The sequence below is a fragment of the Colletes latitarsis genome, chromosome 12 (assembly GCF_051014445.1).
Source record: "Colletes latitarsis isolate SP2378_abdomen chromosome 12, iyColLati1, whole genome shotgun sequence".
In the NCBI taxonomy this organism is placed as follows: Eukaryota; Metazoa; Arthropoda; class Insecta; order Hymenoptera; family Colletidae; genus Colletes; species Colletes latitarsis.
This window is the reverse complement of record NC_135145.1, coordinates 23,196,202-23,222,065: the sequence shown is the minus strand read 5'-3', so window position 1 is coordinate 23,222,065 and position 25,864 is coordinate 23,196,202. Positions and strand designations below refer to the sequence as shown.

Here is a 25,864-nt window from a genome sequence, read left to right as displayed (position 1 = left end):
GTGTAGATAGGGTGCAAGTAGCTGTATTGCCTACCCACAGGCGTTGTTAATAACTCTTCGACGAAGCCTCGAACAAATTCCTACCCTTCGTTTTCGTCTTATTTTAACACCCTGTATCGCAATATGCAAAGTATAAACTAGTGGAAGACGAGATGTTGCCGCCTGCGAGCTAGGAACACTCCCCAAGCGTCGACATCTCGTCTCGTTATCCGTGTGTGTATTTTATTACGTCGTTCGAGAGCGTTTATCAGTTTCGAGCACCAGCGATAATTAATCTTTCGTCGAAAGAAACACGCGTTGAAATTCGAGCGATCTCCTCTCGCGCTTCCTTTTACATTAATCATCGGGTTTTAGGTGCGACGGAGAAGATCGATCGCGAATTAATCGGTACCAGCCTGTCGCGTCCGCGTCGATTACGGCCAGCGGGATGATTAATCGATCCGGGGGGGTGGACGCGCGGTGAAATTCCGGGGGAATCCCGAAAACCTTTCGTAATTATTTTCGATCGACCGGTAGGCCCGTAATTATCGCGTGTACGCGTCGGCGGCAACGTCGTGAAATTAATTACCGGTTCAACAGGTAAGTTTGCCAACGAGTCCGGGGCTGTAAACGTCGCGGCTGGACAGGCTGTCGTTTGTCAATTTTTACGAGCCAGTATATCGCGCTGTTGATCGCTCGTCAAACCGGCGATACACACAAGACGTTGTTCGGAATTTCGTTTAAATTCTTCCCACAATAACTTGCTAAATGTCACGCGTACATGTAAATATGTCTTGTACATTTTGTAACATAAACACTGTCGGCACCTGTTGTGTGTGTGGCTCGTCCCGTAGAAACAGTTCTCGCCCGTTTAAGGTAAGGCCCAAAAAGAACCGTCAAACATACTGTTTATTTGTCTGTCTATTTTTCTATATCGTTCTCCCCCAGAAAGCCTGCTCTAGCTCGGATTTAGTTTTTCTTGCCTTTTGGGAAATGCGTTTTCTTGGCACTGTAAAAACCTTCTCTTACACTCCTGTGCTACTACGCATACGTATACGATATACTTCTATATTTTATTTCTGGATCGTTTGAATGCAAACCTCTTCACGATTTTCAGACACGACTCGCGCTCGGCGGGGATTTGTTCGATATTCCCAATTACTTTTACCTTTCAGCGACGTTAAAATGTTCCGGAGGGACGAGGACCGTTTTTAATTGCTCCTCGTCCACGTAAATCTACTCCCCCCGACCCCCTCCTCCCTTCGATCCCTGTTTCTCTCGATAACACTTGCTTTTCAGTGGCCCTCGCGACTCGAGTGCCGCCTGAAATCACGGGGGATTAATTAAACCGGAAGATACGGTTGTGAAATTGCTGGGAAAACATTCTTCTACACCCCCTCCCCCTCCCCCCCACGAGGCTCTCTTATTTTAATGAATCTACTTTTTTCCACAGCGAAATATTGTCGACCGTGTTACTCCGTAAACATTGTGTCGTGTGTGTACTGTCGAAGAATTCCACGTGTGCAGAACAGATGATCCAAAGCTACTGCCGGAAATCTACACAAATCGCGAGAATCCTTTTTACTTTTCGTTGTGTATTAGTTATTCTAAATCCGTGTGTCTTAAGCGGCCCGGCGATATCATATAATATATTCAAGGTTTCAATTGGGAAAACTCTTTTTGCTTTTCTAGTATAGCCCCCCCTCCGACTAATTAATTATTCTAAATTTCTAATTCGTGTGCCTTAGCCCGGGGCGATATTATGTATCAGTAATATTCAAGGTTTCAAATTGGAATCCTAATTAATCTCCTCTCTCTTTTTGCTTTTCTGGTATAGCCCCCTCCCCCCCACAGGACTAATTAATTATTCTAAATTTCTAATTCGTGTGTCTTAAGTGGCCCGGGGCGATATTATGCATCAGTAATATATTCAGATGTTTTATAATTGGAATTCCTCTCTTTTTGATTTTCCAAGTATAAGCCCCCTCCCCCCACTAATTAATTATTCTAAATTTCTAATTCGTGTGTCTTAAGTGGCCCAGGGCGATATTTTGTATCAGTAATATTCAGGTTTCAATTTAGAATCCTCTCTTTCTGATATTTTTCAGTATAAGCCCCCTCCCCCCACTAATTAATTATTCTAAATTTCTAATTCGATCGTCTCAAGCAGCCCACGATATTATACATCGATAATATTCAGATTTTGATTAGAAAAAACCTATATATGGTTTTTTCTAATCCGAGCGGAATCGAACACGGGACCCCAAGATTGGGAGTCGAGCGTCCTAGCCACAGAGCCACCGGGGAACTCTAACGTAACCCTTTCACTGACCACACTTTTTTACTCAGCTGCGTCACAAGATAATCTACGTCGAATATTTAGATTTAGAAGCTTTTCTAAGACGCGGGCCGCTCAAAACACGCAGTCAAAATTGTCGCCCTTCCCCAAATATTATTTAGAGCGTGAACGACCGATCGCGGGATTAATTAAATTTAATTAAAGCCCCGACTGGCTGTGCTCCCGGAAGTCGGGTTGACGCGCGAAAATTCACGCGAATCGGTCCTCGTTTAAACACATAGAATGATCGATGTGTCGAAATTGCTGACCAAGTTGCACACGAGTCTAGACATCCGCTTATAGAGAATTACAAAACAACAGGAAACACGACGAACTGTTGGGTGTTTTTTCTTCTCGATGTAGCGTCCCTCATCGATATACAGGGTGTTCCACAAGTAAAAATAAGACTAAAGTGTTATATAATAAAAAGTCCATGAATACTTTGTTAAAAAGTTACGAAAAAAAAGGTGAAACGTAATTTTGTTTGAACATTTCTTTATCAGAGTTTTTCTGCCATTTATCTTGTACGCTAAAGTGTATTATTTCTTCGATAACTTTTTGTTGCACAATTTTAAACGATCGATTCACAGTTCACATTTTCGTCGTAACTTATTTACGAATTTTTAGTTACATGATACTTCAGTCTTTTATTTGTAGAACACACGTAGATCCCTCGAAGTGTTCGAACCGGAAGTCGAGCTCCGTAACGAATAATTTGTAAATTTCAGGGCGGTTTAGAAGCTGGTTTGTCGCGCTTAGAATCTAGGAAAATAGCTCGTACGAGGTTTGCATGCGCTAGTGGGAGTATTTGATCGCAACGTTTCGAGTATCGCGACCCTCTGCAGGATCCATGTAGGATTTATCGATGAAACGAGAGGTCGAGAAGCGGAGGAATTAGTCGAAGTAGAGAAACTCGTGAAATCCGACGATACCTGAATCACGGTAGATTGTAATTGACATAGGCCCAATGTAGAACAGATTTAGGGTAGGTGAGCCTAGGGTGCAACAATGTAGTGTGTGCTTGTGGTGTGGATTTCAGCAGGCGTACAGTCAGTACATCCCAGCGACAAGAGCCCAAGTATCGGGCGCCCGAGGGGGGCAGGCTGGGGCTGCGATGGACGGGCCTTACCTCGTCGAGGCCTCGTTCTGAGCGGCCTGAGTTTCTTGACAGTAGTGTAAAAGCACGCTAGAAAATACCGATCGACACACAGAAAACAAATAAACCGGATAAGAGTAACGAAATCTATACGACAAAGCGAAATTACGGATCGCAGTCGAGCGATAACGCAGTGTTTTCGAGTCAAGAACGAGATAGAGAGATCGAATATAGAGACCCCGTGAGGATCGCTGAGAGAAGAACATGGACGAAAGGAATATCTTAAGCGTTAAATAATAATTGTCGAGAGTGGTGAGAAAACAGACAAAAAAAAAAAAAAAAATAATAATGACACAAGACACACACAGTGAGAAATTTCCATAATTGTAAATCCAATGAAATTCTATTTCCTCATTTCCGTGCCAACCCGTTCGACGACCGAACCTGATCGTCTTTGGGAACTCCTGGACTACCGCGATGGCGTCGCATCGTCCCACGTCGTCGTCGTCCTGGACGTCGTCCATCGTCCATCGTCCGTCTGGCCATCCACGAAACATAAACGTCCTCTCTGTTCATTCGAACACGAATAACGCAACAAACAAACAAAAATGTACGAACGAATTCGTAACGGATTCGGTAACGAACCCCGGATTGGATCTCTCTGTCGCGCGTCCTCGCTTTTTCTTTTCCTCTCTTTCACGTTGGGGGATCTCGTGGACGTTTAAATTAAAAAAAAAAATTACACGGTGTATCTGTATGTATACACACGACACGATATAATGAGAATCCGATGATGGCGAATATACGTACGTGCACGCACGGAATAAATCGACGAAAATTTAACGAATAACAACAAACGATTGTCCATCGAGTATCGTCCGCTATTGTAGAGCTTGTCTTATCAGCTTACTTCGAACGACAACAAGGATAGAGTGGTGCTCGTGTATGGGGATCGTATACAAGTGCGGACAAAGGTAAAGAAAACCGTGTTACCTGGAAATCATTTTGGATAAGATGATATATTATTATTGTACATTATATATACTATGTTGTAACGTTTCATTGTCTATCGCGTGCACGCGCGCCGTGATACACGCGCCATCTCGCGCGTGATGCGTTTACCAGATGTATTGCATAGAGAACGAAAAATCGAACGTTGGGGAAATTTTTGTTGGGACGTCACATACGAGGTATACGAGGTAGAACTTGCAATCTGACTGTCGTGATAACTTGAAAATTAGGGGTAGCATCTTCTTAGGTACAGCCATTTTTTGAAGAAATTAAAACATTTCGAATCGTTCTAGAAAAATTATTTTTAGGTGCGGGGGTGAATTACAGTCATTTTTGGTGAATAGACATACCCCCGAAATCCCACGCGGTTTCGAGAAAAAAATTCTTTACTGAAAATACAATGTCTGACCATACCGTTGATTTATTCCCCTGAAATTTCATGCGAATCTTTAAAACGTCGTAACTTCTGAACGGATTGAAGGATTTCAATGTTTAAAAAAGCAAACTACGCGTATTTTGATGGAGTATATGTAGAAATTGTAAAAATATTCAAAAAGTTGTCCCTTAACACCGTAAAGTGAAAAAAAACCCCATAAGAACGGTCCACTTTTCAAACAGCCATAACTCCTACAATTGTGGATATATTTCAATGAAACTTTTTTCTGAAGTAGAGCTCATGGGTACCTCCAAAAAAGTATTAAACAAAATTTCTGTAGCGCGTCAAACAAATTTATTAAAAATGAAAAACGAATCTTTAAGAAAAATCGACAGGGGGTAGGTGCCTAAAATTTTCGACGAAAAAAAAAATTTCAAATCGTTCTAAAAAAATTATTTTTAGTTAAGGGGATCAATTATAATCATTTTTGGTGAATAGACATACCCCCGAAATCCTACTCAGTTTCGAGAAAAAAATTCCTTACCGAAAATATAATATCTGGCCAGAAATGTTTGCCTGAATTTTCATGCGAATCTTTAAAACGTCGTAACTTCTGAACGGATTGAAGGATTTTAATGTTTAAAAAAGCAAACTACGCGTATTTTGATGGAGAATATGTACAAATCGCCAAAATATTCGAAAAGTTGGTTCTTGACCCCGTAAAGTGAAAAAAACCCCCATAAAAATGGTTCAAACTTTAAACGACCATAATTCCTGCAATAGTGAATATATTTCAATGAAACTTTTTTCTAAAGTAGAGCTCATGGGTATCTACAAAAAAGTATTAGACATAATTTCCGTAGCGCGTCAAACAAAATTACTAAAAATGAAAAAGTAATTTTTAAGAAAAATCGACAGGGGATAGGTGTCTAAAATTTTGGTCGAACTTAAAAAATTTTAAATCGATCTAAAAAAATTATTTTCAGTTGCAGGGGTCAATTGCAAGCATTTTTGTCCAACAGACATACCCCCGAAATCCTACCCACTTTCGAGAAAAAAATTCGAGTAAGTGCTGAAAGTTTTGAGTAAAAAAAAAGACTTTCGAATCGTCTTGAAAAAATTATTTTTAGTTGCAGGGGTCAATTATAATCATTTTTGGTGAATAGACATACCCCCGAAATCCTACTCAGTTTCGAGAAAAAAATTCGAATAGATGGACAAATTTTTCGTCGAAATTAAAAAATTTTAAGTCGGTCTAAAAAAATTATTTTCGATTGTAGGGATTAATTGCAAGCATTTTTGGTCAACAGACATACCCCCGAAATCCTATCCACTTTCGAGAAAAAAATTCGAATAGATGGACAAATTTTTGTACAAAATTAAAAAATTTCAAATCGTTCTGAAAAAATTATTTTTGGTCACAGGGGTCAATTTGAATCATTTTTGGTGAATAGACATACCCTCGAAATCCTACTGAATTTCGTGAAAAAAAATTCTTTACCAAAAATAAAGTCACATTTAATGATTTCATATTTCCAATGAAATTAATCGATTGATGGTCAATTGTGGACCGTATAAATGGGGTAAAAAGTACATTGGAAGGTTTACTCGTATACCTCGTCAGCGCTAGCATTAGGCATTGGTGGATTTTCAAGTTATTAAAAATATATAGTACGCGGGGGCGGTCGAACGATTCCACGTATAGCTAAAGGCTACTTGTGCAATAATTTAGTTGAGTGACGAGTGCCTAGTTACTACTAAACGGTTCTGCCTATAGTTGGACAACTTGTATTTAACAATGTTATAAAAAATAATCAATTTTTATCAATGGGAATTATTTAATTTGCAAATATAAAATTGACAAAATGAAATTTTAAACGACTCTCGGAAAAGCAAGAGAGCATTACGCGCGAATATGGCGCGTATCATCGCCCGCTTGTACAGTGTTCCACATTGTTTATAAGATGTGTACCTCATAAGATACTTGTGTGACCATTTGGAAGAATACGAGCTTTTCTTGTCCTTCGACGGAAGGACCAGGACGAAGGACACACACGGGTCCCCCCAAAAATGCATCCCTCTGGTGGTCGAGAACATATCGTGTCGCGTGGCTGATCCCTGGATTGGCTTCTGGGTGTACGCTTATCCCGAGAAACACTGCCCCTTGTTGCTTCTTTACGCTTTCCCTTGATTACCCCCATTTTGATTTCATTCCTGGCAGCCATTCGTCTCTCAGGTTACACTCGATCGCCTACTTTTCTTTATCGGGGATTCGTCGTTTCTCCTTTTTACTTTCCTTTCGCGGTCGTCTAACGAAAAAAAAACCGTGAAATCCTCCCCCTTGGCATGTTGCCTACTCCCCAGAACCCCTGTTCGTTGCGGCTGATTCTTGATCTGGCTTTTCAGTTATGCATTCTCGCGCTTCTTCGCTTCTCTCGACCCTCGATCCGACTTCCACCCGTCTCTACTTTTTTTTTTACTTTAAACGAGCTTTTTATCGAGCGACGTTGCACCTAGGAACGAGAATTAATTCTCGAGTCGAAACACAGAGAAGCTCGAGAGACTGGGAGTGAGATTAGGAAGTAGGAAGCGTTCAGCAAGGGAAAAGGAAATCAACGAATCACGGTAAACTCCCTCCCCACGGGAAGTTTGCGGTACTTGCAAATCACGTTTACGACGCTTTTTACTGCCTCGACGCTTTTCCAGATCCTCCGTTTCGTTCCGTAAGCTTCCGAGAGCGAAAAAACTTGGATAAAGGCGCACGAATCGTAAATTTCGAGGTTAGACTTGGTCAACGTTTTACCGACCGGCGATTGACCTCGATAACGATTTTTACTTTACCGATCGTTGACCATCGTCGGTAAAGCAGTCGATTGACAGGTCAGCGGTCGGTAAGTATCGTCGGTAAAACAGACTATTGGTCGGTAAGGGGTTAAATTTTCTTGCAAGGCGCGTTGCTATAGCGATCTTATCCGGTTTGATTAATGCACTAGGTCGTGAAAGACCGGTAGATGGGATTCAAAACTTGCCTCGCTCCTCTCCGTCTCTTATCCCCGGCACCCATAGTCCCAGGTAATGCGTTTCCCTTGTATCGCGTTAATACGACACGAGACGCGAGTCGGTTTACGCGATTCAGGACAGTCCTAGCCGAGGAAACGATCCCAGAAATGGACTCCTGCTGCGAGAAAAATGATCGCTATCGTCTGAAGGATCGATCCTCGGGAAGTGAGTACAATAAGACACGTACGATTTTTATTTTCACCTCTCACTTTCGTTTCGAAGGCCCTTCGTGGTTTTATATTCAAAAATTTTGATATAAAAAATTGTTAAGGGTTAGCGTGTTTTGTAAATAATCTTTCAAACGACGTGTCCTTTAATTTGCTACGCAGAAATTTGCAAATATCGTTATCGAAAGCCTTCTTTGCACTCACTTGCCCCCGGTGGTGTCAAGATAAAGCAGAAACTGCATTATCGACGGTGATACGAAAGAATGAGGATCGAAGTCGACGATTTCTCCGCTCGAATTCGACCTTCGCGACAGGAAGAGCGATACCAGATGTCAGCGTCGTGGACGGGGGACGAAAAGGATTAACGACGTCGAGAAGACTCGCACGAATAAGAGAGACAAAGAGGGAGAACCGCATTGCGGTTCGCAGACGTCCAATTCTCGACTTCTATTTTTATATTTTCGTTATATATTTTTTTTTATTTAATTTGCATTTAAGTCTCGATATTCGATGGGTCTTTGTAGACCCCGAGGGAGTCGTCCTTGCTCGTCTCGAGCAATTAAAATTTTTTTTATGAGAAGATATAAACTGGAGCGACGATTTATAATCGCTTTAGACTTTTTTAACGCAACTATATCGAAACGCAGTTGCACGTAAGTAGACCTGGGGACAAACAACGCGAAATAGAAGAATACGCGACACGAACGATCGAGGAAGATTTTTGGGAAATTAGTGTTTCGAAACGATCATATTTCGTACTGCACCTGGCATGCTTTTATTATCGATCGATCCACCCTCTCACCACTGTAAATTCTTTATTCTTTATGTTCCTTGCTGTTGCGTATCGCTGTTTTCTTTTTTTCTTATCGTTGTCTGCTTCGTCCGATTTACTCGTCGTTTCTCCACGTTTCTCGCTGTTCTACGCATGCATTTCCGTTTCTCTTTGTATTTTTATCGTCTCTGCACGTTGGCCCGCGCGCCTCTTTTCGTTCTCCCCCCCTTCCTCTCGTCTCTCTTCGATCTCAGTTTCGCGATTCTCGACTAATTCGAATCGAAGGAAACTCCATTTTTTTTTATCCTCGAAATCTCGGTATCGTTGCATCTCATTTTCATTTTCCATTTCGACTAACGTACGTTTTTCTCACGTTTCGTCACGATTTTGGAAATTCCAATGAAAAAAAAAAAAAATTTCGCTCGAGGAGCTTCGATGGTAAAAGAAGAAACGCGAAACAGAGAGAAATGAAACGAGAAAGAGAAGGGGGAGGGAGAGTGAGGAGGCGTAGAACGTAGAGTAAAACTCGACTTTATTTTTGTTCGATTAGAAAATTGTAGAAACAGAAGAGAGAGAGAGAGAGAGAGAGAGTGAAAGTCGAGAGAATGAGAGGAATGAAAGTATATGAGACTCCAAATAAGGATTATTTGGAGGGATTCTTGGAGAAAAAGAGAGAGCCAACGATATGTCGAAAGACCGGACGAGGAGTCTAAATTGAAACATATCCGAAATGCGAATTGTTCCAGGATCTAAAGAAGCGCGGTTCCCACACCTGTGATATGCAGGCCCTACAGCCACTTCCGGTTCCAACCACCACCGCCAACACCGCGTCTGCAATGACTACTTCCGGTGGGCAGCCACCGCTTCCGGTATCGGAGACCGCTTGAGTCGATCGACGAGACCGATCACGATCACCGTGTCCCGCTATTACGAAAACAAAATCGCCTCTGACAAAACGACCACCGTCCTCTTCTGCTCGATGAAAGATGAAAATAACGATGGCCGACCGGCCGGGAGAACGGTGAGCCTGTATTCACGATCTTTTATTTGACACGATCTCTGTAAAACGCCTCCACGAGCCAGGAAGCGATCCAGGATTCCCCCAAGATTTTTACTCGGCCGGAATTTCGAACCTAAACTCGAAGTTTGTCAAAAAAATTAATTTACTATCGTTTAAAATCTCTATGCACGCTGTTTTCGTTGGTAATTTAATCCTGGGACTTCCATCGGTTCACATTCCCCCGCCATTAACGTCTCATAACCTTTGCATTGTTTACAGCCACGATCACGAGACTGGGAGTCGCCAGAAGTAGCCTCGAATTGTTAGTTCGATCGTTAGTTGGCGAAAGAAACACCCAGGGAATTTTTAATAATCGTTGAACTGTGGATATCTACGTTTGCGTGTAGTTTCAGTTCGTATTTGCGCGCCAAGACGCTGCTAGCGCGTGCAGTGGCTGCTATTGGTACTAATGCGCGCGGTGAAAGGGTACACGCGTTGGCAGATACCGATTACGTCATCGTCTGCCACGCACGTTGGCTGGAGACCTCAGCCAATGGTAATCAAGGGTACAAGAGCGCCACTGGCGCATAACTTGGCTACTATTGGTCACTGTCTGACCAATGCGTGCAGTGATAGACGTTGACCAATGGGGAACTAGGCTGAGGGATGCGTTCTGTTCAGTTTCTTTCGCCAACCTCGTCAATTGCAACGCTTCGGTCCCCCATTTTTTGCACGGCTGAGACTCGGGGCTTTTAAAATTGATTTTGCGTCTGTTCGAGTTTCCGCGTCCCTGGGCATAATTTATCGCGGCGTTGTCCTCTTAAATCCACGCCAGCACTCCGCCCGTTGACGTTGATCAAGCTTTATCGCCCCCAGCGAGGAGCTACCGGTAGACATAGGCTTTTATTTCGCCCCCAAGACGCATCGTCAAACTCGATGGTTGAGACTGCGAACGAGCAATCGAGGAAACCCAGAAGCTCGAAGGATATTTAAAACGATTGAAACAGAGAAGGATTTTAAAAGAGTTTGCGTTGTGGGAGTTAGAGATCGATCGATTTTGGGAGGATGGCTTCGCCACGCCACTGTCGGTCAACATTAGCGTAGCCCTCGGTCAGTGTGTGTTCGAGGAATGCCACAAAGCTGCTTGTTCCAGCCAGACCATTTCGAAGATGAAACCCTGGCCACGTTTGTTCAGGGATCGAAACAGCGAGCTGAACGTTGACTCGACTCCAACAACGCCGCAGCGACCGCACACGCCGCTGTACAAATTGAACGTTCGCGCCTCGACTCCGCAGCAGCGTTTGCGAATTCTAGTCCTTTAAACGAACGTTCATCCATGTATATTCGTTTATACATAATTGAATTAGAGATAACATTGGCGGGGCACTCGAAAGATAGAGACCTTGCAGTTAACCGGGTCTTCTGAAATGAACGTGGTAGCTCGATTGATAGAGTTTGTGCAGTTAACCGGGTCTCTTAGAATGGACGAGGTAGCTCGAAAGATGAGACCTTGCAGTTAACCGGGTCTCTTAAAATTACCGAGGGATCGGTTCGCTGGGATTTCGTTAGAGTCTCTCTGGTTTTGGGGAGTCGAAACTCCGATATTTCGCGGAAGGAAACGAGGAGCGCCTCTTCGGCTCGGGATATATCCTCCCCCGCACTCGACTTCTCATTTAATCGCGTTTACAGTGTAATTTGGCTGGCCGATAAGCTCTCAGAGGGGGAGGGGGGGGGGCGGGAGGAACCGTACGCGGCAGTGATTTGACCCCGTTTCCGGCTACGAAGCGGATGAATCGGCCAATCATCGATCGTCGAAGCGCGTTACTCGGGAATATCGGCGCGAGAGGGTTCGGAGCGGTTGAAGAGCGACGAAAGGAGCTCTGATCCCCCGGAAACGAGGTCGAAGGCAAATTTGCACAGGGTGAAACACACCCACCTGCCCCTTTGCGTGGTCTCTTCTCTCTCTAGGGGCAATTTCTAGCCCTTTTGCAGTCAATGGCCCATGGTGTTTTGTTCTGGAAGACTTCCAGAAGACTCTCAGGAAACGGTGGCGGCCATTTTAATTTAATTGGACACTGGGGAAAGTTCGAAATTGGGGTTACGTGAGTCTATTATTGTCGGAAGTAATATGGGGTTTTGATATATGGTGGACGTGTCGGTAAGGCAGCCCCCTAGCTCTGCCTTACCGATGGTCGAGTCGAGGGGCGTTTATATACGAATGGGGGGCCAGTCGAGCGCTTGTGAGAGAGTCGAGAGCGTGGCCCTCTGGTGGCCAGTGTGTCCAAGCAATCTTGCAAATTTTAACGACATATTTACTAACTAAATATCCATGCAAACAAACTTTTTTTGTTACATTCTTTGCACTCTTGTATCATTTGCAAGATACTTCCTTGGACATTTGTGGACACTACATTGGAGTGGAAAGAAAATACAAAGTTTCCTGGCAAAATAAATTTATTTCTCAAGAGTTTGAAAACCACGAATGAGGGTCAAGAGCGTTGTTTCGATCAGTCTTTTCTTTCCCCCAAAGAGGACAGAGCTCTTTTCGTCTCCTCCAGTTTCTTCAAGCCTCTGACCGACTTTCCTCTGATCGACAATACGGATCGTTAATTTTCCACGAAACGATCGTCTCTAGCAACCGTAACGGCGAAACGAAATCTGCGTCACGGGCTGTATTTTTAGAGGCGACGCTCGCTGGAAAATTACGGCAACCGGAAGTACGGGTTTCGAGGCTGTTGCAACCGCTGTTGCGGAGGACAATGTTACATGGCGTACGTGTATTGATTTACGAGTGCGTGCGCTGCAACGTTTCGATTCTTGGCAAACGTTTTCGAATTGACTCACAGAAAAAATACACAAGTTCGCAGAAACCTCCTACGAAGATAGTTTGTTTCGTATTTTGCAAACGCAATTTTCCATGGAACTTTGTAAAGCGATCTTATTAGATTAATTTTCTTTTACAATAACGAAAGATTATGGTCAGTCTCAACCATCGGTTTCCTCTCGAAAGGCCATCGATTCTGGCAAACGAAAGCCCCCAGAAAGTCGCTTTTAATTTCAGCGAAGAAACAGGAAGACGAAGTCGACGACGCATTCTCCTGGAGAACGGAAGTTGCTGGTCCTCCGACGACGTAGCGACGAGAAGAGGCACCCAGGAGCTTCGAATCCCCGCGTTTTCCAAGGACGATCGTCCACTGATTCTCCAAAAGCGACCATCGGGAACCAAAATGCAAAAATCAATTATTCTCCGGGCAGCAGTTAATATTTTTCTCCCCCTCCGTCAAAATGTTCACGTGAAAACTACGCCGCCTCAAGAAACGAGAATTAAATCTGCTCTGTCGGTAACGTCGTCGATGTTTCTCTCAGTCGGTAACGTCGTCGAAGTTTCTCTCAGTCGGTGTGGCTCGAAAATGGCGGACATCGAAAGACGAAACTGAAACAATCGCGAAGTTAAACGTCCCTCGTAGTTTTGTGAAACGATCTGTACGGATCGTTCCTGGTTTGTGAGCCTCCTAAACTCGGTTAGGTTTGATCGTAATTTATTAAGGTTAGGCTGAGGATCCAAGTGGGGGAAAACGTGTAACCAAGAGAAGTATATTGTGGAAGGTGGTTTGTCGGAGACGCGAGAGTCGTATCTCTGTGGAATCGATTGTTCGAGGGTCCCTATGGACTGGCAGAGCGAAAAGGAAACCTCGAAACGTGTCGAGATGGGAAGATCGATAACCGGTGTTCCTCGAATGATCGTCGAAGCGTCAGACAGGGACCCAGGGTACCCCTTGGTACTTTAAAAATAAAGTAAGATGATGCCCTCGTTCTTTCAAAACTCTACGGAGAGTGTCCTATTTTCTTTCGATTTTTGTTCCTCTAGGTGGTAAACTTATCGATCCCACCCGTCGCGCGACGATTTAAATCGGCGGGTCGATCGTCGATCGCTCCTCAATTTAGATTAGTGACAAATAATTACCAATACGATCTGCAATCTTTAATTTTACACGTACGAATAAGTTTTATATTTTTATTTTATTTCCCCTCCACCCCACCCAATTTATCTTTCGATTATAGCAGTGTTCGTGAAATTATTTTTCTATTATAGCAATGCCTTGCTACCTTTGTGAGATTTTTTTTTATTATAGTAATGCCTTGCTAGCTTTGTGAAATTATTTTTTTTTTATTATAGCAACGCCTTGCTACCTTTGTGAGATTTTTTTTTATTATAGCAATGCCTTGCTAGCTTTGTGAAATTTTTTTTTTAAGCAATGCCGTGCTACCTTCGTGAAATAATTTTTTTTTGCCACCAAAATCTTGTTACCTTCGTGAAATAATTTTTTTATTATAGCAATGCTTTGCTAGCTTTGTGAAATTTTTTTTTTAAGCAATGCCTTGCTACCTTCGTGAAATAATTTTTCTTTGCCACCAAAATCTTGTTACCTTCGTGAAATAATTTTTTTATTATAGCAATGCCTTGCTACCCTCGTGAAATAATTTTTCTTTGCCACCAAAATCTTGTTACCTTCGTGAAATAATTTTTTTATTATAGCAATGCTTTGCTAGCTTTGTGAAATTTTTTTTTTAAGCAATGCCTTGCTACCTTCGTGAAATAATTTTTCTTTGCCACCAAAATCTTGTTACCTTCGTGAAATAATTTTTTTATTATAGCAATGCCTTGCTACCCTCGTGAAATAATTTTTCTTTGCCACCAAAATCTTGTTACCTTCGTGAAATAATTTTTTTATTATAGCAATGCTTTGCTAGCTTTGTGAAATTTTTTTTTTAAGCAATGCCTTGCTACCTTCGTGAAATAATTTTTCTTTGCCACCAAAATCTTGTTACCTTCGTGAAATAATTTTTTTATTATAGCAATGCCCTGCTACCCTCGTGAAATAATTTTTCCTTGCCACCAAAATCTAGTTACCTTGGTGAAATAATTTTTTTTATTACTGCAATGTGATTTTTACCTTCGTGAAATTATTTTTGCTCCACCTTGGATGAAATTGAAATGTCCCCACGAGATGGGGGTGTTCATCGAGGAGGATCCACGATCGAGCCGCGCTCGCCTCGAGGGTCGACGCGATTTTTAGAATTTCGAGAACAGAAATGTCCCTCTAGAGAGGCACGAAAGCTACGATTTTTAATTTTAACGACGAACGTGTTGGCGTCGTCGAATCCTCGCTGTAAATAATCGTAAAAAAAAATGAAGAGAAGAGAGCCGGTCCGAGGTGACTCGTGTCGGGGCTGTAATTGACTTTGTAATTAATTGTAATTCGATCGACACGAGCGACGATGAACAAGAAAAAAAGAAAAAGGATATATTATATTATAATTGAAAATAAATTGAGACAGCTGTATACATATATACATACATGTATATTTATATGTATATATGCATATGTTCGAAAAAGGTAACAGAGATGTATTATACGAGTAAACGTACACACACACACGTACATACATACACACACACGTTCGCGGCTATGTTTTTTTGGAGAGTTTCGAGTAAGAATTGCTCGAATTACAAGAGAAGGACACACACACACGTATCACAGAAAAATACACACACACACACGTGCACACTTGCAGCACCCCCATCGCGTCGCGCAATAAAATAAATTCTAAATCGATTATTTCAAACTAGAATGCGTGCCTGAGTGCGTGGGAGACTTATTCCTTCGAGGCACCGAGCTGCTCCCTTCCTAAACAGACGCGATAGTTCGAAAATTTCTTTAAAATCCCTTTCCAGCAGTTCTAACATTTTTTAAATTAGTCTTTCCTTCCATTTCAATATTTAAATTGGAGGGAAAATGTAATGGGGGATTCTGGAGGCCAATATAAGACGAAAATCAAGAATACCAATTTGTCGATAGAGGCTTCGTTAAAAAGTTATTAACGTTTAAAGTTTCAACAGTAATGAATTTTTTTCTCGAAAATGCGTAGGATTTCGGAGGTAGGTCTGTTAACCAAAACTGATTGCAATTGACCCCCGCAACTGAAGATAATTTTTCCAAAACGATTTGAAATTTTTTTTCCCCCCGTCGAAAATTTCACACCTTTTCGAATTTTTTTCTCAAAAGTGGGTAGGATTTCGGGGGTATGTCTATTGACCAAAAATGATTGTAATTGACCCGTGCAACTGAAAATAATTTTTCCAAAACGATTTGAAGAAGTTTTTTTCCGTCGAAAAATTTCAGGGAAACATATCAATGTATGGTCAGACATTACTCGGTGAGGAATTTTTTTCTCGAAACTGAGCAGGATTTCGGTGGTATGTGTATTGACCAAAAATGATTGTAACTGACCCTTGCAACCAAAAATAATTTTTTTAGAACGATTTGAAATTTTTTAATTTCGACGAAAAATTTGTCCATCTTTTCGAATTTTTTTCTCGAAAGTGGATAGGATTTCGGGGGTATGTCTATTCACCAAAAATAATTGTAATTAACCTCCTTAGCTAAAAATAATTTTTTTAGAACGATTTGAAATGTTTCAATTTAATTGTTAATAACTGTTTAACGAAGTCTCCATCAACAAATTGGTATTCTTGATTTTGCCCTCTAGAATCCCCCATTAAAATTTTTCCCAAGGTTGGCAGAACACCCTGTATACTTTGATATTATAAAAGTTATTTTGTAATTTATTGTTAATATTCACAGTTTCAATTTTCTAAAAATCGAGAAATCTCCCCCAACATTGCTATGCAGGGATATTTCTTATCTTTTTTTCGAAGCTTGTAAAATAATATGGCGACCATGAGTAGCCATCGATAATTGCAACAAAATATCGACGTTAAAAAAAAAAATTCTACGATTTAGAATTTTGAACGAACTCTGAGTGAATTTTGTTGGAATATTTGTTACGTCGACGAACGGTTTGCAATGTTTGGGAGACGCGGCTCGGTGCGTCGACAGCGAGAGAGAAAAGACGTAAACTTGAATATAAGTAAAAGTAAAGAAAAGATTATTATATTATACGATCGTAGAGATAATTGAGAATAATGCGTCGGATCCTTTGTCGTCCAAAAGAGCTGCAGCTGTGTCGCGCAGATAACAAATTTAACCGGATGAAAGCGAGATGCCCGTGAGAAAGCAAGATGGCGTCGAAGGGTGATCGCGAACGATGGCTCGGGCGTTCAGCCACAATTAAAATAACAATTGTTCTCTGGTTCCGTTCGAGGGCAGAGAAAAAACGAGTGTTCTTCTCCGAGTTGGTCGATCGAGAAAAATGGCGGTCGGTTCAGGCACTCGACGCCATCGTCGCCGATTCACGGGGTGTATATCATCGAGAGTATCGAAATAAAGGCAAAAGATGGGCAAGTCCGAAATTAAATTAACACGTTCACTGTCCGTGACCCGTATGTGGGTCGCGTCGCCGTGCTATTGGATACGCCGCTGAGAAACCGGACAGTGAACGCATGGAAACTAGTCTCTGGTTGTTTGGCGAGCACTTTCAGCTTCCGGGGGAGGATGTTCGCGAGCCATTTCCGGGTCTTCAGTCTCGAACTTCTCGAGTCCTCGTTCGTACGATCTCGATCCTCCGTTCCTCGACAGTGGAACCAAAAAAAAGATTGAAAAAATCGTATTGTAGCAGAGTAAAGCTGCTTGGGCGCCCTTTGTCCTCCGCAGAAACAAAGGAAGCCTCGTCGAAGGGGGAAAGAAACGTAAAAGAAGGGTTGTCTCTGTTTATGTCGCGGGTGTAGCGCGACAGGATCGAAGGGATCGCGGGAGAATCGAGGTTGGACGATCGCGGAGAGCGAAGAACACGATAACGAGTCTTTCAATTCACTACCGTACTGCCAATTTTTCTCAAAACGACGCGTAATAATTTTAGTAACGGGTTAAGGCGACGCGCGAGCAAAGATGGCGTCGGTTCGTTTTTCCTTCGCGTCGCTCTAGGACTCTCCTGCAATCTTTCCCGGAGGGACGAGGGTTCCGCTTTCCATTGGCGAATTAATTACTTGAAGTAACACTCCCCTTTTAAATTTTTGCTCGAGAGAATCAGGTCTGATCTTCGTCGATTTTAACGATTGCAAATTCAGTGTTATGGCTAGTTAATTATGGGGGAAAAAATAAGTGTAAAGTGGCTGAGAATTTTTTAGTAGTCGTGGTGTAGGAGGTGGCATAAGGACTTGCCACTATTTTGTCCAGGGTTCGAATCCTGTGATGCATAGAATGCTTTTTTTCTTTTTTTCTTTTACTAATCGCATTATATTGCATTCCTTTTTAATATTCCATTAGAGAAATTTAATAATTTTGATAGTTTTTTACTTTTGTTATTTAAGTTGCAGTAAATTTAATAAAAATCTGATCTGAATAACAGGGTGGTGATAGCACAGTGGTCAATGTAAAAGGCTAGTAGTATTTTGTCCAGGGTTCGAATCCCACGACATTGTAAAATGTTTTTTCTTCTTTTTTATTAACTATATCATATCGTATTGCTTTCAAACAACTCGATTAGGAAGCTTCGATAATCTTGGCAATTTTTATTATTTATTTTATCCTAGTTTACTGTTTCTCATGATAATTAGATCCGTCATTCCCTTTGTAAAATAATTGCTACGAGCATGAAATTATTACAACAAGATGGTGCTCGTTTACTAGATTCGTCGACCCAAAAAAACCAAAATTACTCCCCCAAAAAAAATTAAAATCAGCCTCGGCGAAGAAATCGGTATCCAAAGGAAATTATTTAGTAGTTCCCCCGTGTCCTGTCGCTTTTTCTTTCGGAAAAAGCAAACGAACGAGCAATGGAGGGGGGAGGAGCCAGGCGCTAACTATAAAAACACGAATTCGCGTCGCACGATCGATTCGAGTCCTCTGTTTCCGCTTTGTTTCGCCGATCAAAAGCGTCACCCTCGTCGTTCCCTCCGCCGGTCGCACTTCCAAAGGGAGAAGCGATCGTTTTTTGTAACCAGGACACCGTCCACAGGACCTGCGAGCGTACCCAGGATCATCGAACGTTCCTCGCGCTAGGTCGTAATTATCATTCACGGTTTTTTGTACCCGGGAGAGGCACACGGGAGTTCCAAAATCGTCTACCACGCCGCGACGCCTGTTACAGAATTTTTCAAACGCGCGTGGCGTCGAGCAAACGTCTCCGGACGCTGTTCGAACGAAGGACGAGCACTGTGGAGATTAGCAAAAATTCGCGAATCCTTAAAATTAAAGATCCGTTCCCCCCTAGATCCCCATTGGCTCGTAGTTTGGTAGCTGGTAGCTTCCCCTCTCTCCAGACGCTGTTTAGCATATCTAGCCACGGTGAAAACGGCCCTCCCTTTACGCGGACGTTAGTTTTTTGGGATTTCCCCCTCTTCCCGGCTCCGTAATTAGATTATTGTACGCTCGTGTCACGTGTCGTCGAACAAAGAAGCGATCGAAAGCGCTGACCACGCGGATATGACGCGCGAGAGTCGAAGGCCGTCGAGATTCCCTCGATGTTCGTATATTTTCTTAATTTAAACCCGCGACACGCATCCGTCGATTCCTCTTCGAACCTACGATCGACGAGATCTTCGAAAACACGGACCTGGGTGATCCCCCTTCACTTGCAACGCTCGTCGAGCGTCCACACTGCAGGAAAGGCTGACCACTTCTCACTGTGGAACGCTTGGGCGTCCACGCTGCAGTGAATGGTCAGCTGACCACTTGCCCCCTCTCACTGTGGAACGCTCGAACGTCCACGCTGCAGTGAATGGCGTGGCTGACCACTTGCCCCCTCTCACTCGAGCGTCCACGCTGCAGTGAATGGTCAGCTGACCACTTATCCCCTCTCACTGTGGAACGCTCGAGCGTCCACGCTGCAGTGAATGGTCAGCTGACCACTTGCCCCCTCCCACTGTGGAACGCTCGAGCGTCCATGCTGCAGTGAATGGCGTGGCTGACCACTTGCCCCCTCTCACTCGAGCGTCCACGCTGCAGTGAATGGTCAGCTGACCACTTGACCCCTCCCACTGTGGAACGCTCGAGCGTCCAGACTGCAGTAGAGGCATTCGAAGAGGGATCGACGATGCTCTGTCCCGTTCCACAGCGGAAGACTCGCAACGAGGGTCGATAAAACGCTCGAAGTGGCGACCGTAGTGCGTTATTCTATCTTCCGCGCGAATCTTAGATCTGTAAGCGTCGACGACAATTGTCTCTCTTATCGGATGTTCGGTGGTACGCGCTGTGTGTATCGACCGTATTTGGCAATAACGATATTTTTAGTCGAACTATAAGGGAAACGAAACGGATACGAGAAGCGAAGGATGGAGGATTGGAACGATGGTTTATCGACAGCGGTTATGCGCCGGCACGTTGTAACGAGAACACCCGATAGATGTAACTAGGAACGGATTGAAGACGTTTTAGCCAAAAAAAAGGTGTTGTCCGTCTTCGGTAGCTTCCACGCCTTACTCAACAGTGAAAAATAAATTATAATTCGTATTTAAAAATCCTCTCTGGTTCATTTTTCATTTTTTTTAAATTGTAAATGTGTTTGAAAGGGGGAGGGGGTGAGGAAATAACAGCAACTTTACAAGTTTTATGTTTTTATTCACAGATAGAGAAATTATACGTAGTTTCTTCTCAAAATAAATTTTCAGAGCGTCGAATTTTTTGGCTCCAAGCAAAGAGGGAGCCACCTTTCGATTTTTTTTTCATTTTGAATCTACCCCTCGGTATTTGCTAATCGTTATTCGTCCACGTTGAAACGACAGGCTTCCTTCGATGCAACCGGATAAACGCAACGGGTCAAACGAAAAGAAAACACGAAATTAATTGGTGTTTGCGGAACGCTGGCCCGCAATGGCGGCACTGTGCGTCGAAAGGGACGCGCGTTTACGCGGGAAATCGATTCGTGTTTGCGTATACGGACAGGACGTGCTCGTTACCCACTCGAGGGCTTAAATGGGACGCCATGGTGTTTGCAGCCGCGGCGGGAGGGGGCGCGAACGTCGATCTGCGACGGAATTTATGGCTAGATTGTGGATGCTGGCTTTTTCGATCGAGCCCGGCCGTCGCTGGCCCCTTCATTTTCAGTGCTGCTCGTCGAGGAATGTTTCTTTAGATTCAGAATAGAACTAACACTTTGGCTGCTAGACCAAACCTCCCAAATTGTCATTGAACTACTCTGTTTTTTGTGGAATTTTATTTTTGTTTTTTAGCCTTTAGTAAAGGGTCTTGGACAGTGTATTTTTTTCTTACATTCAGAATGGAAGTCCTGAAGTGATCAATAGAACTAACACTTTGGCTGTCAGACAAAACCTCCCAAATTGTCATAGAACTATTCTATTTTTTGTGGAATTTTATTTTTGTTTTCTAGCCTTTAGTAGTGTTAGACACTATAGGGGGTGTTAGGGTATGGGGAAAATTTTAATGGGGGATTCTAGAGGCCAAAATAAGACGACAATCAAGAATATCAATTTGTCGACTGAGGCCTCGTTGAAAAGTTATTAACAATTAAATTCGAAAATTTCAAATCGTTCTGAAAAAATTATTATCGGCTGCGGGGGTGAATTACAATCATTTTTGGTCATTAGACATACCCCCGAAATCCTACTCAGTTTCGAGAAAAAAATTCCTTACCGAAAATACAATGTCTGACCATACCGTTGATTCACTCCCCTGAAATTTCATGTGTATCTTTAAAACGCCATAACTTCTGAACGGATTGGGCGATTTTAATGTTTAAAAAAGCAAACGACGCGTATTTTGATGGAGTATATGTAGAAATTGTAAAAATATTCAAAAAGTTGTTCCTTAACACCGTAAAGTGAAAAAAAACCCCATAAGAATGGTCCACTTTTCAAACAGCTATAACTCCTACAATAGTGAATATATTTCAATGAAACTTTTTTCTGAAGTAGAGCTCATGGGTACCTGCAGAAAAGTATGAGACAACTTTTCTGTAGGGCGACAAACAAAATTACTAAAAATGAAAAACGAATGTTTAAGAAAAATCGACAGGGAGTAGTTGCCTAAATTTTTCGTCGAAATTAAAAAATTTCAGATTGAACTAAAAAAATTATTTTTAGCTAAGGGGATCAATTATAATCATTTTTGGTGAATAGACATACCCCCGAAATCCTACGCATTTCGGAGAAAAAAATTCGAATAGATGGACGAATTTTTCGTCGAAATTAAAAAATTTCAAATCGTTCTGGAAAAATTATAGTTAATTACAGGGGTCAATTACAAGCATTTTTTACGAATAGACATACCCCCGAAATCCTACGCATTTCGGAGAAAAAAATTCGAATAGATGGACGAATTTTTCGTCGAAATTAAAAATTTTCAAATCGTTCTGGAAAAATTATAGTTAATTACAGGGGTTAATTGCAAGCATTTGTTATGAGTAGACATACCCCTGAAATCTTGCGCATTTTCGAGAAAAAAATTCAGCACTGCCGGAACTTTGAACGTTAATAACTTTTTAAGGGAGGCTCCATCAACAAATTAATATTCTTGATTTTCGTCTTATTTTTACCTCTAAAATCTTCCATTAACTATAGTAATCAATAAAACTAACACTTTGACTGCCAAACCTCTCAAATTTTCATATTTATTTATTCTCTCAATCATCCAATCTTCTAGAATTTTATTTTTATTTCCCAGCCTTTAGTAAAGAGCCTTAGACACTATATTATTTTTTAAAAGATAGTCGCCATAACCCCTTAATAAAACGTCGAACTGGTCGCTAATTTGGTCGCACCTTTTCGAGGGCGATCGAGTCGTACGACAGGAAAGCCCGAAACTGGGTTACCGTGTCGAATAACATTTTTATGAAACGAGTCCGCGGTACAGAGATGTTCCTTGACGCAGTGTCGTCGATAACGAAGCCGTCTCTTCTTACCCTCGGCCTGGAATACGATTTTAATTAATAATAATTTATTCCCGTCCGTCGAACCCGCCCCCCGGAATCGATTGCTTCGTCCCCTGTTTTTGCTTGGACTGCACCCCCGCGCGAGAACTTAGCGTTTCCGACAACGATCCCAGAAGAGAAATAATTATTTCGTCGTCTGCACGGGTGGCATGTCCGCTCCGGAATCCATTAACGAACCGACGGGCTTCTCGTTAACAAGATTGCCGACAGAAAGTCGATAGTTAATTACGCAAATGAAGGGATCTCGTTAAGGGTAGCGGTTGTCCTCGATCCACCTTGGAACCGCGATGGCGTCGAAACGCGTGCGTTAATTGCACGCGTCTTCGTCGAAGCGTCTTCGGTTGGGAAGATTCGAGGAAAAAACGAGGACGAAGCTATTGCACCTTCGCGCGGTGTCGGCCAGCGGGGGTGTCACGGGGACGGGGGGACACGTATCGCCCCACTAGTGACCTCACACGCTCGGCCAATGGCGAGTGGACCGCGGAGTCGCCAGTGGAGTGGGGCGCCAATCGAACGCGTGCTCCGTTGACCGGTCAACTCCACGCGGAGGGTCAGTCGCGCTTCGACCGTCGTGGCGTTCGCATCTATGCGAGAGGTCGATTCTCGATAAGTTTGAATAGAATTCGCGAATCTTTGGTCACTTTGAAATACGTAGAAGAGAAATTGCAAGTTTCCAGAATTTTCTCTTTAGTTTAGATTTGGAAACGGGTAAGATGAGTCGAAATAGGGGGTTACAGGGGCACAATGGGAAACAGACGACTGAGAATCGACAAAGAGTAATTTCCAACGGTGCTTTGGAGACATTTGGTGCATCGGAAAAGGGATTAAGAGGTGAAGCTGAGAAGGAGGGTTAAATCGTCGAAACGCGTTGGAGTACAAAGAGGGGGGAGGGGGGTACAAAGCTTTCGCGTAAACAGAGAAAAAGAGGAATAGCTCTGGTCGGAGAGTTAGTCGGCGAAACACGCGAAAGTATCTTCGTCACAAAGGCTCTCTCAGGATAAAATGCCATGATTAAAAAACTCTCGCCTTGCACGCGTGTTTGTCTCCCTCCGTGGGTATTGTGTCGGCTTTTTTCAGCGTCTCCCGCTACTCTCCGCCTCGTTTTTCCTCTTTAAACGACAGCTGGGGAGAAGGAGACAGACAGCGGCCAGAAACGACCTCGAGTGCCACAGTCGGCGCGTGCTGGGCGATAGCAGATTGCACCCCCTTCATCCCCCTGCCTGGAAAATTATCCTCGACGAAAGCGTCGTCTGGAACACGGATGAATCGACCAAGAAACAAATTGCTCGAACACCGAACGAAACAGAGGCCTTTTAAATACAGAATATCTTTTTAAGACTACCCACGTCGAAAATTATACTTTTTTTTTGTTTAGACACTTAGAATCTGGCCACAATTATTTGTTATAGAATTTATATACAGTTAAAATTCAATCTTGAGAATTATATTAGCCCCTCAGTTGAAAAATCGTGTCATATATGGATAGCAGTCAAAGTGTTAGTGTGTTCACTGTCCAGTTTCTCAGAGGCGTATTCAAAAGCATGGCCCTGTGACCTGTATGCGAGTCATGGACAGTGAATGGATTGACACAACGAAGGGTTGTTAGAAACTTAGTTAGAACGAATTTTCAATCTTTTTAAGGCAGCCCACGTGTATGAAACCCCTCGAATTGTTCAGGAAAATTATACTTCCTCTTTTAGACACTTAGAATCTGGCCACAATTATTTGTTATAGAATTTATATACAGTTAAAATTCAATCTTGAGAATTATGCTAGCCCCTCAGTGGAAAAATCGTGTCATACATGGATGGCAGTCAAAGTGTTAGTGTGTTCACTGTCCAGTCTCTCAGAGGCGTATTCAAAAGCATGGCCCTGTGACCTCTATGCGAGTCATGGACAGTGAACGGGTTAACATAACGAAAGCTTCTTAGAAACCTATTTAGAACGAATTTTCAATCTTTTTAAGACATCCTACTTGGAGACTGGCCACAATTATTTGTCATAGAACATTTACAGTTAAAATTCAATATCGAGAATTATGTTAGTGGGAAAATCGTGTCGCCTGTGTATGGAGGAAGTGTTAACGGTAGCGAAAGCTCGTTAGAAACCTATTTAGAACGAACCGTTTCCGGGGGGAGGATTATTAAAAAGCCAATGGCGTAGGTAGTTGTTTCTTTTTTTAATTAAGCGACAGGAGTGAAGAAGTGGAACATCTTTTCGTGGCAACGGTTCCGTCGCGGAACAGACACCTATTTCGCGTTGCAATTACGCCTCCTCGCGTGTGGATTTAATTATTCCACGTGAAACCGTGGGAGGGGGCCTGTCGTTTTTCGTTTCAATTAAACACTGGCCGTTCCGCGGCGCTGAAAGTTTCGCGATTCAAAGGGTATCCTTTGACCGGTCTCCGTCGTTTTTTCGAACGCGAATAATTTAGCTTAAGTTCGGCTTAAGTCCTGTGGGGGTTTCGCGAACATGATCGATGGAATTTTGTCAGTCGATGCCTCGTCGAAAACTCGTGCAAGGATGCAGGAATAAAATAGTGGTTGCTGTTCTCGATTTCGAAAACGGTGCACATAGATTTCTTCCTTCTGTTCGTTTCTTCCTATCCTTGGTAACTTTGATTAAGTTGTCCCCCATTTGAGAAATGGTGGATCAGCTTCTCCATCGACGAGTTGAATTTCTGAGGCCACCATGGACAGTAGTCGAGTTGGAAGAAGCTCTCAAGACATTTGGTAAGTAATGCAAACGTAGCATTTATAGCATTTTATCGATAGATTGGACGTCCCACGACTAGGGACATTGGAGATTTGTAAAAATTTATAGATTCGGAATGAATAAAAATTAAAGCTCCTCCCTCATCAGTCTTTTACCCTTGTCCTTTGACGAGATTAGTAGGGCAAGATTATAAAGACAGTGGAGAAAGTTATGTGGGATATTTTGGACATAGAGAGGATAAAATTTCTTTAAATAATGTTACAACTTGACAATGGATTTCATTTTGTTTTATTCGGTATACTTATACAAAGTACAGTTCGGAAATCTTATGTTCTAATACTAGTATTGCATTTTCCAGGACTCAACAAATTTCTGACACTATGTCCTGCGACGATACATAACGACAACGACTCTTGCTGACCACTGTCGATGTTTCTGACGACATATAACGACTGCAGCGGTCTGCTGCTTGCATCTGCTGGCCTCTATTCGTCTGTGCTG

General features: G+C 42.6%; 1 protein-coding gene across 8 annotated transcripts in view; it reads left to right on the top strand.

Annotated features, from left to right (window-relative positions):
* Positions 1 to 15,111, top strand: part of Shal (potassium voltage-gated channel protein Shal) — a 95,379-nt gene extending 80,268 nt beyond the window's left edge. For 3 of the 8 annotated variants that reach the window (XM_076779264.1, XM_076779267.1, XM_076779266.1), the window contains 3 exons: positions 4,304 to 4,387; positions 9,546 to 9,820; positions 12,861 to 15,111. In XM_076779264.1, the coding sequence (XP_076635379.1) occupies positions 4,304 to 4,387; positions 9,546 to 9,686 (225 nt within the window). In that variant the 3' untranslated portion in view covers positions 9,687 to 9,820; positions 12,861 to 15,111. Of the gene's footprint in view, positions 1 to 3,356; positions 4,388 to 9,545; positions 9,821 to 10,078; positions 11,075 to 12,860 lie in introns of those variants that run through there. The other 5 variants (XM_076779271.1, XM_076779270.1, XM_076779268.1 and 2 more) reach the window with 4 other exon arrangements.
* Positions 15,112 to 25,864: the final 10,753 nt, after the last annotated feature.